Source organism: Sinohyriopsis cumingii, chromosome 1 (assembly GCF_028554795.1).
Source record: "Sinohyriopsis cumingii isolate HCF-2022 chromosome 1, ASM2855479v2, whole genome shotgun sequence".
Taxonomy (NCBI): Eukaryota; Metazoa; Mollusca; class Bivalvia; order Unionida; family Unionidae; genus Sinohyriopsis; species Sinohyriopsis cumingii.
In genome coordinates, this window is record NC_142961.1 from 40094688 (window position 1) to 40108568 (window position 13881).

A 13881-nucleotide genomic window follows, 5' to 3' on the forward strand; every position below is an offset into this window, starting at 1 on the left:
AATGTGTCAATATTATTATTTTTTTTTCGGGTTAAAAGCAAATAATCAGGATCAATTTCATTATTTATTAGTATGGAGAAAATATAACGTTTGATGGAAAATGTTTGCATTTAAATTAAAGTAGTACTGTTTTAACGATATTGATTATTGTTCAGGCAGATCAATAATCTTGGCACATAATACATATGTTATTGTCATGACTTTAGATTGACAAAATATAATTCTTAACAGACAGAATGTGCTGGAATGAATTTTGTAGAAGTTTGTCGTATCTTCAGTTTACCTACCATTTTATACACCAAGAGTAAAGAAAAAAGTTATTGACAAACTACCGTAGAAGAAACATTTATCTCAAGATAAGATTCTTATAGCATGTGACGGCAATCACTATGGCAAAGATTGTGCCAACGAGTGCACGTGCGTCTTGAAGAATACTAAGGAGTGTAATAATGTTAACGGAACATGCATATGCCGTGACGGCTGGCAAGGCTTTAAATGTACACAGGACTTGGACGAATGTGACAGTCCATCTGCTTGCAGTAAACCAAATACAAGATGCAGCAATACATATGGATCCTTCGTATGTTTATGTAAGGAGGGGTATCGTATGAAAGAACAGCAGGAATGCCATGGTATGTAGCCTGTGTTGTTACTTGAGTCTATTTCTTTCCATTTTCCAGTTTAAAACAAGTCTAAGTCATCTTTCATGGACTATATATATAGTTCCGAATACCTTGCATATACACATTCCTTTACATAGTATGATAAGAAAATTAAAAGGTTCGACTGAGAAAAGAAAGAGACAGTGGTCTAGATAACTTGTATTTTACGGGTTTAAAGTAATTTTAAACGCATAATCAAGTGGAAAGACAGTATGTTAAAGTTTTGTATTCATTTCCTAGTGCATTCATACCGATGTTTTCTGCATTTGATTGTTTTATATTAAATATAACTGCTTCGCTTTTCGTCAAAGCTTATTAAAATATTTCGGCATTTCTTGTCATATCAAACAAGATACTGTAAGTATTTCAGCTGATTAAAATCAAATCAGATAAACAAAAGCAATTTAACTGTTTCTAGAAATAAAGCTGCTATTTTAGAGTAAACTTCGTCATTTCAGAATATGAATAGTTGGCAGTCTAGATTAAAACTTAGGAGTATTGTGTGAAAATCAAGGAGTTACGAAATGTGATAAAAAAGTAGTGATGAAATCGTTTAAATGAATAAACATGGAAACGATATCAAATGCTAAATGTGTATATGCAGATAATGCGTGAAATACATGGTACCAAAAGAGAAATTCAGTCTATTACCATTAAAAGTTTGCTGAACCGTTATTAAAAGTATTATTGTCATCCAAGTTTGATCCAATGAAATAAAAGGAACTGACAATTTAACTAGTGAATTTTGTCAGTAAATTCACATATATACCCAAACCATATAAAACAAAGTGTTTTAAAAAATTCAGATCTTGATGAGTGTTTGAAAGATATCGATAATTGCAGTCAAGCGTGCGAAAACACTCTTGGATCATTCAGTTGCATTTCTGCTTCTGGATTCAAAGGAGACGGGATTACGTGTACGGGTAAGTAGTATATTTAAGTCACTAGTAACCTTTGCGATCGAAACTGCAAACTTGTCATGTTAACAAAGCAATATTTTACCAGCTTTATTGTGCGAATAGTTTCTGTATTAGATGAATAGAAAATAAACGTAACATCCTATGGAAGATGTCAGTGCCATCTTTTTGCTCAAACGAAAACTCCAAACACTAATTCATGAGCTCTTTCCATGAAAAGAACTTTAATACAACGTTTAAGACAAAACCCTATCCATATATCTCAAACATTTAACAGCCACGGTTTAAGTTGCCACATATTGTCCAGAATAACGACTTTTTAGATTTGAAATACATGTAGCAACAATATCTCCATTTTGGTACAGTCAGTTAGCATTAATTCAAAAACAACAAACTACGAATTAGATTTTACGAACCACTCTTGCAGAGATTTACAATCTTAACATGTTTTAATATTGCTCATGGAACTTACTCTTTTGGCAGAATGTGATCTTGGCTATTGGTGTATCGGATGCATGAATGTTTGCAGGTGTAATGTAACAAACAGTTTGGGTTGTGACAAGGCCACAGGTTGTCTCTGTTTTGGTAACTGGACGGGTTTAGACTGCAGTCAGGATGCAGACGAATGCTCAATTCCCCATGTTTGCCCTAAAAACTCTCACTGTGTCAATACCATTGGAGATTTCTCCTGTTTGTGTAATCCTGGTTACATACAAAATGGATCAAGCGGCTGTGACCGTAAGTTATATGTTTGCTGAACTGTATATTCAACTGCAACGTATTAAAATCAGCAAGGTTTTATTGACTGCTACTTTAATAATCATAAATTCTGTCACTAAACTATCTAGTCTATTAACATTAGAAGGCTAGGCATTTGCAGAACAATTGTAAAACAGCATTTTATTTTGCAAGAGCATTTGCTCTGCTCATCTTGCTAAGCATAACGGGTACTGAATACACAATTTATTTAAAAAATGTGCATATCATTGCTGATATTGTAATTATCATTCTTGTTATATTTTGTTTGAAAAACTTGATCAATACAACTCAGATAGACTAGAATAGCACCATGATTATATTTATAGGGTAATGGGGGAATAGTAAAAACCAGAATTTAACTAGACAATATTCTTATATACCATTTTAAGTTTTCATCATGGTTCCATGCAACTTTAATCCTTACTCTCGAACTCTTATTTCAGCTTCACTGTGTTGTTGTGCTTAAGTCTTCGTATGTAATGTGTTTCTGTGCTTCTGCTACGACTACGACTAACACTACGTCGTTACTTAAATTGACCATTTCATTTCTACAGCATGCTTGGCAAACATGTACGAAGCAAACTGCAGCAAGACGTGTAGATGCAACTTGACCAACAGTAGAAACGTTGAACAAACGTGCGACAACGAAACGGGAAAATGTATATGTAAATTTGGGTGGCAAGGAGATTGCAGTATTGATAGAAACGAATGTGAAGACCCAGACATTTGCTCCAATGATCCAACCAAACAATGTCGAAACACAGTTGGTGGATTTCAATGTGTCTGCATTATTCCGAAGGATGACGGCACTTGTCTAATAGGTACCGCAAGGGTCAATATTTTGTTAAAGATCAACCTAATTGTACTTCATGCGTTTACGTACGTGTCCACTTATTTAGCATCATTTATCAAGCGTTATCTTTTGATTTGGCGGTCTATCAACTTGCATCCTATAATATACTACGTATTCAATTTTATGAGTTAACCATAGGTTTAATGAAAAAGAAAAAAATGCTGGCCTTGCAAAAATAAACATAAATAAATCAGTTATTAAAGTACTTATCTTTTGTTATTACGTTTTTGTTGTAAAACGATTAGATTTATGTTTAGAGTATTTGGAAGAGTCTAAAGAGACCGCTAAATCTGAACAATGAACAAAATTCCATGTCTCGGTTATCTCTGGAAGCAATTACTGTCAAGTGCATTTTCTCTTGATCTGTTTTGTCATATATTTGAAGATTTTTTTTTTTTGTGTGGTTCTTTTAGATGTTGACGAATGCTTCGACAGTCCATGTGAAAACAACGGCACTTGCCAAAACGTCTATGGCTCCTATGTTTGTCATTGTGCAGCTGGTTGGGAAGCCAAGAATTGTACCACAGGTTTGTCTCTAGAACGTCGGCAAATAAACGATTTCTGATAAAGTGTTTTCATACACTAGATTTTCGTAATCTCTGTTTGCTTGCTCGTGATTTATTGGAAATGGTTCAGTAATGATAAAGGATATTATTCATGACGATGAATGCAGTTGATAGGCCGAAGGCATGAAGTATGAAAATGAAACGCTTGTTACCTGTCACTCTACTGCCAAATTGAAAAGGTACTTCCCAGTATTTACGTTAAGATAATGACTCTTCTGATTACACCTGATGTTTCACATTTGCTTTGAAGAACTTGTGCGCTGGAAACAATCGTAATCCAAGAGGAGGTATAGGTTCATTTCGACCGTACATTTGTTCCAAGCATGTCATCATTTCTCAATAGTAGGCAAAGGCTAGAAGAGCCTAAAGAGTCACATGGTATATCAGATCTCCTTCAGCACATGATTCTGGCAACAATTACAGTATGAGGAAAATCCATCAATATTAACAGGAATAATTTTTGAAGCTAATCCATGTCTAAACCATGAGCTATACATGATTTACCTTCAAACGGTTACTCAGGGTCATACTCTGTATTATCGGTATTTACATGCCTGTATGCAATTAGTTTTAATCCAAAGATAATTAGCTTTGAAAGGGGTTAGTCATGTTACAAATATGTCATACTTGTTTTTCCAGGATCGATCGCTGCAAAGTATCGATCATAAACCTTTTTTTCTCACAAAGATTTAATCTGTTAAGCCTTGTAAATTACTTCGTGTCAGCTGTGTTTGAATAAACACCGAATCTGCATTATAGAGAGAGACTTTAAAAAAAAAATTAGTCAAAGGAAATAAAGAGTTATCTTGACTCTGTTAACGTTTCTCGGGTAAATGTAATAACATGTATCTACCACGATCAACATAGGTAAAGTACAAGGGCTATTAGTTCGATCGATCAACCTTAAGTACATCACAAAATGAAATATCAAGACCATTTGTTTCTTATATAATTCTTATGGTTCAATGTGAAGATGTTTAGATATATTACGGACGAATAAAATACAATTAACCTTGATATTTTACTTGACAAAATAGAGTATGAAATCCACATACAGGTATGAAAATATATCCATCTGCCTGAGGCATTTCTCGATTCTTTTGTAGACGGCAATGAATGTAATAACCTATTTTACGATAATAACGGTATATATATAAATACCTTCTAAATGTAACTTAAGTGGTTTGATGAGCTAACATTTGGGTATATTTCGGTGGCAGCGTTACTTAATTGTATTTCGGTTGTAGTTTATTTGATACAAGTATTGCGAATTTCAGATATCAATGAGTGTGATAATTTACCATGCAAAAATGGAGGAAATTGTACAAATAGCGCAGGTTCATATGACTGTATTTGTCCTGTCAGTTGGAAAGGGCAAAATTGTTCAGATGGTAAGTGAAAACGTTACCCTTTTAGTATCAGTACTATTTATTCTGATATCTGGGATAGCTAATGGCATTATGATGCATGACTGGTGTGGAATAAGTTTTACTCGTTCAAAATGTTCTTCAATATTACTACGTGAATTATATTGTAAGGCAATAATGCTTTATGAGATAATTAACAAATTCTCCGTACTTTGTGGAATAATTTTATAAATTAATTATAAAGAAATAGGTGTTAATTGCATTATACAGTACTTTCAATTCAGTCATAGCTTTTTATTTTGTAAAACAATGTTTAATGGTTTTGATAGTGACGCATTAACACCGTGACTTAGAGTAATTTTGATTAGTAAATCTTTATGTATATATTTTAGTAATAATTAGATTGATGCTTAAGTTACAATTTTCTTTCCACAGATGTAGATGAATGTGGAAAAGCACCGTGTATGAATGATGGAATATGCAAGAACACAGATGGTTCTTATTTGTGTCACTGTATGAATGGTTGGACCGAATTCGATTTGCTCAGACAGTATAAAAATCTTGGCGTTTTCGGCGAAGAATGAGATCAAAGCTCATGAAAATGATTTTTAATTTATTAAGAAATTAAAAGGATTTTTGATCTAATTATTTTTATAGCATATTCTCAATACATTCACTTTTACATAAGAGGAACCAAACATGTCAGGTCAGATAAGTAACATGTTTTTCTTGCTGTTATAAGGATTGAACGCCATTGTTCAGCACAATATAGGCTACATATGGCGGTCAGTATTAATGGTGGAGGAAGAACCCGGGAAAACCGGGAAAGAACCACCAACCCACGAGAAACTGCCGGCAAGCTTTCTCACATACCCGAAAAGGCCGAGCCCGAGACTCGAACCCACGCAGACAGAGGTGAGATGACAGTGATCCGTAACAGGGAGCGCTTCAGACCACTTGTCCAATCGGGTTCCTTAAGTAGTATGAGATGTAAAATTATGGCTCATGAAATACTTTACTGTCAAAGAATCGTTCCAAATTATGGAACCGGTTCCGACTCTGTGTCACAGGATGAATATGAAACAACGATATCCTCACAATAACTACTTTATTTTCACCATAATTGATCTTGTAATTACATTTTAAGAGCAACGAAGGATTAAAACTAAATTGCAAAAAATATTTATTGCTTTGTTTGCTTTCATATTTTTGTATTTAAAAAAAATCACGTTTCTCTACACAGATGTGTATAAGAAATTAAAACTCGCTAATACTTTTCTTTTCTGTCAAATATGTCAAGGTAAAAGCCGTCTAATGCTAATTAGGTAGAAAAATATATATAAATAAGATTCATTATATGGAGAAGCAAAATGTGCTTATTGTGTATCCATAAGCATGTGTATGTATCATATAATTACTCTGTTTGATTTCTTGTTATTCTTTTGTCTTTTGTATGGGCATATACGGCAATGGCTAGGTATAATTTCGTAGAGCGGGGCATCCTTCAGGACATGTACACTTTGAGCATTTGTTCATGCGTCCGTTGTTGATCATCAGGGACAGGCGCTATCTACTGTGCATATGTATTTAACAATCTGATCACAGAAGGTTTACCGTAAATTGCTGATAGGAGAGTGAGAACATTGGCGGAAGTGACTCTTAATATCAGCAATAGCGTTCATGTTAAAAGTTATTGTTTCACGGGAAACTTTGCAGTACGAAAAGTTGTCGTACATTTACCCACCTTTTATAAGATTCATTTATTTACATAGATATTCTTTATTTATCGCATGGCAAACGAATCCGGCTCTGAACAATCTTTAATGCTGTTGAATACATCCATTTTTGGCTTGGTATTTTAAAATCATATTTGATCTCTCTTACAATTTGAACAGTAAACTCTAGTTTTATTTTCTATTGTGTATTAGAGCGCACATGCTAACCTTAAATCACCCATCTTGTTTTGGGAAGAAACATGTATTTAAGATTATCTGGCTTCATTTCTATTGTTGTGTGCCAGTAAATGTAACATTTACCTTTGTACGCTTTGGAGTGTGTCTCAATTCCCTCACTTCTGTATAGTGTGAAGAGGATATCAGTTCTTATCATGCAGCATTATGCCTATTATTACATGTTTATAACTGTAAGATTATTACATGTCTATAACTGCAAGATTATTACATGTCTATAACTGTAAGATTATTACATGTCTATAACTATTACATGTCTATAACTGTAAGATTATTACATGTCTATAACTATTACATGTCTATAACTGTAAGATTATTACATGTCTATAACTATTACATGTCTATAACTATTACATGTCTATAACTGTAAGATTATCACATGTCTATAACTGTAAGATTATTACATGTCTATAACTGTAAGATTATTACATGTCTATAACTGTAAGATTTATATTTGTATCATTTAGAGTGGTTTATTTGCCTGTAAAGTAAACATTTGATCGTTTATAGAATATTTAATATGAATTGCCCTTTATTTTGATTTTTCATTTTTAATGAATAACATTACATAAACTATACAATTCTGCCCCATTTGTGTCATTGTTTAATTGTATTTAATTTTGATTTATTTAAATCCCAGTTGTTGTACTTTTCAGATGTCGATGAATGCGACGAGTCGCCATGCAAAAACGGAGGAACTTGTACGGATACAGGTGGGTCATATACGTGTGATTGTTTGTTTGGATGGATAGAGCGTAACTGCTCTGAAGGTAATGTTGCATAATTACAATTAATATACATTCTCCTAATTAAAACGTTTATGGCAATTGATTCTATCAAAGTAGTGACTAAGTAGAACTGTTGATGATTTTCTTAATTTATTGTCAATTTCATGAAAAATTGACATTATAATTCTTACACAAAAGATAATTGTAATCGGATAAAATAAAAAAAAACAGAGATATGTGCAGACCATTACCTATAAAATGATTTAAGAGACCTAACCTATTATCATGAACAGCACATTATAGAATACGCTTACAAACGATGTATGATGACGTTTCACAGTGTAATACATAGTTGGAAAAGTCTTTGGATAATAACTCTGATAATACACATTCAGCAATGGAGGAAGGTAGCATGCTGATTCTAACGTACATCAAAAGAATATTCTAACATAATTGACAGACATGCAAATAGAAAATTGTATTGAAAGAACTTGTTTGAATCACATAATATTATCTAAAATCCATTGCGTAATGAAATTACTCTTTAAGCACATCCAGCAAATGTTTCTACTTCTCTAGAACTTCAGGGTGCTAAATACTGCTCGCGCTTACAGTGCCCAATAAGCTCAGTGACTGTACAAACAAGACTAAATAAATATTCCGTTTTAAATTATTTTTTTCCACAGTGTATGCAAAATATGTTTCTATTTTAAGTTATATAATAGATGTGAAAGATTACGAGAAAATACAAAACAAGGAAACAAAATTTAAAAAAAAACAAACAAACACGCGAGGCAATTGCTGCATATGGTTGTATCATTTCCATACTCCTGTTGCGTCGATAATTGAGTCGATAGGAATAAATAATTGCAGTTTTGACCTTGGATACGTATTTGAAGCAATATAAAAATAAAATAAACGAGTATTTCTTATATGCTTCCGAAAGATAAATCAAATGCATTTGCTTAAATTTTATAGTCCTTTAATCCCTTTTTAAGAATGCTCCAATAACACATTTGGTCAGTACTGCGAAAAGGCATGCAATTGCAGCTCTAAACATGCGAAGGATTCCAACCAGACATGTAATGCGACAGATGGAAATTGTTTATGTAAAACGGGGTGGAAAGGTGACTGTAGCGAGGATGAAGATGAATGCGTCCTGAAACCTGGAGTTTGTGAAGGAAAAGAAAATTCCGGTTGCTACAACTTTCCAGGTGGGCATAGCTGTCCTTGTCTCAAGGGTTATAAAAGCGGGAAGGACAATAGCTGTGAACTAGGTATGATACCCGTTTAACCATTTTAATGCAAACTGCAAACAAATATTTAAACACATTTTTTATTGTTGTTTATAACCTTGTTACTGTGTGTTCAGATTTTATTGACATCAGAGAGTGACCGTTTATCTTTAGAATTATAATTACCGTTAAGTTCACGTATTTCCAGCTCAGTTTGCTAATGTACATTTGCTCCTTTGATTACTGGATTATTACAGTATTGCTGCTCCAATAGTCAAAGGAATAGCAAAAAATAGAGTAATCAATACATGGACTAAAAGAAAAACTAAGTATTTATACCCATTTTTCATTTAATTCTATTTAAATGAACTAAAATGAAATGAATTGTAATTTTCATATGGTCAGAAACACGCATCAAGGAATGTTATAATCATAACGATGTCCTAAACCCATTTTGTCATCTCTTGCAACTAATGTAACACAGCATACCTAACACGTTTGAAACACGGCTTCAAATTATAGTACGTAGCAAATGTGACACGATTTAAAAGTGACACATTTCATACATTCATTTCAAAGTATATTTCGTAGTAATTGTGACACTTGTGATGAATATACTTCAAATTTATTACGTAGTAATTGTGACACTTGTGATGCACATACTTAAAATTATAGTATGTAGTAATTGTGACACGCAGTAAATGAGACACGTTTGATACATACACTTCAAATTACATAACACAGGAATTTTGGCACTTGTGATGTACATACATCAAATTATATTACGTAAATGTGACACGTTTCATCCACATACTTCAAATTATTTTACGTAGTAACTGTAACACGTTTAATGCACATAACTTCAAACTATGTTACGAACAAATGTGACACGTTTCGTACACACACTTCAAACTATATTACGTAGCCATTGTGACACTTTTGATGCACACACATCAAATTAGTTTACGTAGACAATGTGACACGTTTCATATATAAACATCAAACTATACTGCGTAGTAAATTTGACACAGTTCATACAGACACCTACAATTATATTACGTAGTAAATGTGACATGTTTCATACACACATCAAGATATATTACGTAGTAAATGTGACAGGTTTCTTACACACGCATCAAATTATATTACGTAGTAAGTGTGACACGTTTCATTCACACACATCAACTTATATTACGTAGTAAATGTAACACGTTTCATACAAACATCAAGTTATATTACGCAGTAAATGTGACATGTTTCATACACACATCAAGTTATATTACGTAGTAAATGTGACACGTTTCATACACACACATCAAATTATTTGTCGTAGTAAATTGGACACTTTTCATGCGATCATCTCAAATTATGTAACTCATTTCAGATGTAAAATGTGCCAATGTTTTCCAAAATCTTGTTTAATTACACTTGATGAAAAAAGTGTGTTTGATTATTTGATATTTAAAAGGCTCGTCGTGCTTCGATTTATCTTTTAGTGTATACATTTTTATCATTTTTTATTTGTTTGCGTTAAGAGAACCAAACAACTATTACTGTATAATGTAAAATTAGCATCAGATTGCTCTAAAGTGATTGCACATGTCTCGTGATAAGTAAGGCTAAGATTTTGTTCTAATCCCCATACGTATTACCTACATTTATCCACAACTGCCATAACTAATGTGAAGGATATGCACATTTGAAAAAATGAATTCCTATGTTTAATTCGTTCAAGAAACTGATATATCTTAAAAGTGAGTGTACCATGAGATGATTAAATTGTTTGCTTTCCTGCACTTTCAGATGTTCTGGGTATTGCTACGCCTGTGCCTGATGTTCGTAAGTTTGAGAGGGTTTCGGTTTTACAAAACGTTTGCAGAAGTTGCTATTCAATATTCAAATTATCTGTTTAGATTTTTAGGTCTGTCAGTAAAATATTTACAACCCATACTTGTTTAACTATATGTGCCACAGACCGTTCAAATAATAAATCTTTTTCATTATTTGATGTCGTTAATATTTGTGATTAGTATGATGAATTAGTTTGAATTACTTATTCCCATTACAAGTACAAATAAATACATTGCTTAAGGTGAATTAAGTTATGTTGAAAAATATTAAACGTAATCATCGCTTCTTATTGTTTCTTAGCTGGACAGAAGAGTATAGAAAGCACTCTTACTTTGGACCTGGACCTTCCAGCCTCTATCAACATAAACGTTCCGGAAATCTACCAAGGATATGAATCGGCTATTTATTATGACGTAAGTTGGAATATATATATATATATATATATATATATATATATATATATATATATATATATATATATATATATATATATATATATATATACAATTTTGTGACGTATATTTAATTTTCATTATTTATTGGCTTTTCTTAATGAGTATATGTTATGTACATCTATATTTTGTACTTGACTTTGTCCAAAATCTAGTTAATGGTGTACTGACCAGTGACATTTATTTTGTAAACAACATAATTCATAACTAATATTTCTCTAAGATTTTAGATTAAATATTCAAATCATTTATCAATGGAGGTAAGCATGTTTGTGGACATCAGTTCGGAAATTCCCAATCTTTTTGACAACGGTTAATATTTTGGAAGAGACTGAACTTCATCCAGGCTCTATTATTGTGTATAAGCTTTTTACTCATTCCGGTCTTAATATCTGATGCATATATGTTCGTACTGTTATGTTCAGTTTGGACTGGAACATTTTTTTGAATTAAAGTGAATTCAGACAAGGACATTTTGGATTATATTATTCTGATATATCAAAAAACTGCTAACAGATCGTCACGCTACAGACCATTGGCACATAAGTACATTAAATACTACATGCACACCAACGCTTTTCAAATCGGAATTCATTGTGGAATATCACTTGAATTCAGTTGGAACTTCATACATTTGGACTTGTGGTATAACTTAGGACAATATGAGATTTAATTCACAATATTGTGATTCATAGCATTGCAATGCAGGCAAGATTTACGAATCGTAACGTCTACCATGTACACATATTGCTATCTATATAATTGTCTACTGGACTAGACCCAAATTTTCTACTATGCTAATCAAAGTTTGACAGTTTATGTTAGTCGATCTGAGCGAATTCAACATCTGACCCGTGTAGCAAACTAACACAATCGTAAGTAGAAACACAAGTTGTGGACATGTATAAGAAATCAACAAATGAGGATTGTAATGTTAAGTAGTTAATGCAAGTCTTGACTATTGCAGACACTTGCAGTTTAGACCAATTAATAGCATAGGCACTACTATTCAAAGTTGTATTGAAGAGTAGTCGTTTTAGACATTAAACATAATATATAAACAAAACCAAATGTATAATCGAAACAACTGAAATAGAGCAAGTATTTAGGCACTTGACTGATATGTTTTGACTGAACTTTTCCTTTTAAGAACATTTTGACGATGCAGTTAATCACTAGTGTGTGTTCTATATTTTCTTATTTCTTTGTCTCTTTCGAGTGTCGCTTATTCGCATATCCACAGCTGGTCTGTCAGGAACATATACAATGGCGGAGGCTGTGCAGTATTATCTATTAATAGAAACGACCTATTGGATGAGCTGTTGCAACAACTGAGGCAAGCAACGTTTAGCCATCGGTTTCTTCATGCATTTTGCGACAGTATGCAACGGTTCCCGGTTTGGTACAGGAGTGCAAAATGATAGCCCTTTTGTGGCATATAAATCGAGCCGAAAATCTGAGTGTATGAGATGTTTTACGGTCTTTTTGAACCACAGGTGTGTCACGTGACATGGAACCTTGCTCTGAATTTTCGCGAGGGGCTATGAGTGAAAAGCTGATATTAGAGTAACAATTGGGGTACTTAACAGAAAATAAGCACGAGCAACAAAAGGGTTCACATTCAAGTGATTCGGGACCGTCTTATCAAACCGCTAGCAAAGTTATATATGGAATCTGTAGCTACAAGTTAACAATTCCTAGAAGACACGTCCGGATTAGAGAAACTGTCACAGAAACATTCTCGAGAAGAAATATTACGAGAAAAAATTATTCAAGCTTTAATGTCAGTATTAATGAAGTAGATGATTTAAAACGGATTAAGCGATTTGTGAAGGAATGAGACTTTATTATGACTTTTTCAGTTGTATGATATGCAAGACGGATGCGGGCCACCCATTCGGATGAAGAGTTAAAGTTAACCCCGCGATTTGGTCAAACAGGAATAAATTCACAAAACGTCTGATTTCAAAATTATAGAATGTACAGGGAAGCGTCACACAAAATTTAAGTTCCCCATCATAGGCTAATGGATGGACTATAAAAACAATGACGTAATGGTAATAAGATACCTACGGCGGCTGGTGATAAGCTGCAGATGCTTTCGTTCTGGTTTTGTAACATGCGGCAAGAAAGGAAGGATCTAATACAACATGTTCTCCGTGCTCGTTACCAATATCTATGAGTCCCACAATAGCTAACCTCCTGTTGTTAGATAAGTCGGCTTTCTAATATTGCAAATGCTCAATGGATGGGAAAGCATGATCAGTGAAGTTATACCGCGAAAAATGTGAAAGAAATGTCAATAACGTAGGTGCTCAAAAAGAACCTACATCATTTTTTATTCACGATTGGATCCAGGTCTTTCAACTAAATTTAAGCATTCTCTAGTATTACTGATTCACCTTCCTTTTCACCTTCCTTTTCACAAAAACTGTAAAGTGTCCCTTATCATGGTTTATTTTCTGGACTGTTACAGAATACATCAGAAATTGTCTTTTACTGGTAAATTAGTTTATGTGCC

At 33.3% G+C, this 13881-nt stretch overlaps 2 protein-coding genes across 2 annotated transcripts in view; both read left to right on the top strand.

Moving 5' to 3' along the window:
- The window catches only part of LOC149806755 (uncharacterized), a 57500-nt gene that overhangs the window by 33068 nt on the left and 10551 nt on the right, over nt 1–13881 (top strand). Inside the window, exons 12-15 of the mRNA XM_089961015.1 lie at nt 7751–7864; nt 8821–9099; nt 10861–10896; nt 11209–11321. Of these exons, the coding sequence (XP_089817141.1) occupies nt 7751–7864; nt 8821–9099; nt 10861–10896; nt 11209–11321 (542 nt within the window). The remainder of the gene's footprint in view (nt 1–7750; nt 7865–8820; nt 9100–10860; nt 10897–11208; nt 11322–13881) is intronic.
- On the top strand, nt 376–7378 carry LOC149806756 (thrombomodulin-like). Its single transcript, XM_089978777.1, has 7 exons — nt 376–632; nt 1469–1585; nt 2063–2317; nt 2893–3159; nt 3605–3718; nt 5035–5148; nt 5560–7378. Exons 1-7 carry the CDS (start codon nt 608–610, stop codon nt 5706–5708), a joined length of 1041 nt encoding a protein of 346 aa, XP_089834903.1. The 5' UTR covers nt 376–607; the 3' UTR covers nt 5709–7378.

Coding starts and splice junctions, on each gene's coding strand:
- LOC149806756 (XM_089978777.1), top strand. CDS start 608: ATGAAAGAACAGCAGGAATGCCATG. Junction 1,586..2,062: donor AGACGGGATTACGTGTACGG/GTAAGTAGTATA, acceptor CTCTTTTGGCAG/AATGTGATCTTGGCTATTGG. Junction 3,160..3,604: donor TGACGGCACTTGTCTAATAG/GTACCGCAAGGG, acceptor TGGTTCTTTTAG/ATGTTGACGAATGCTTCGAC.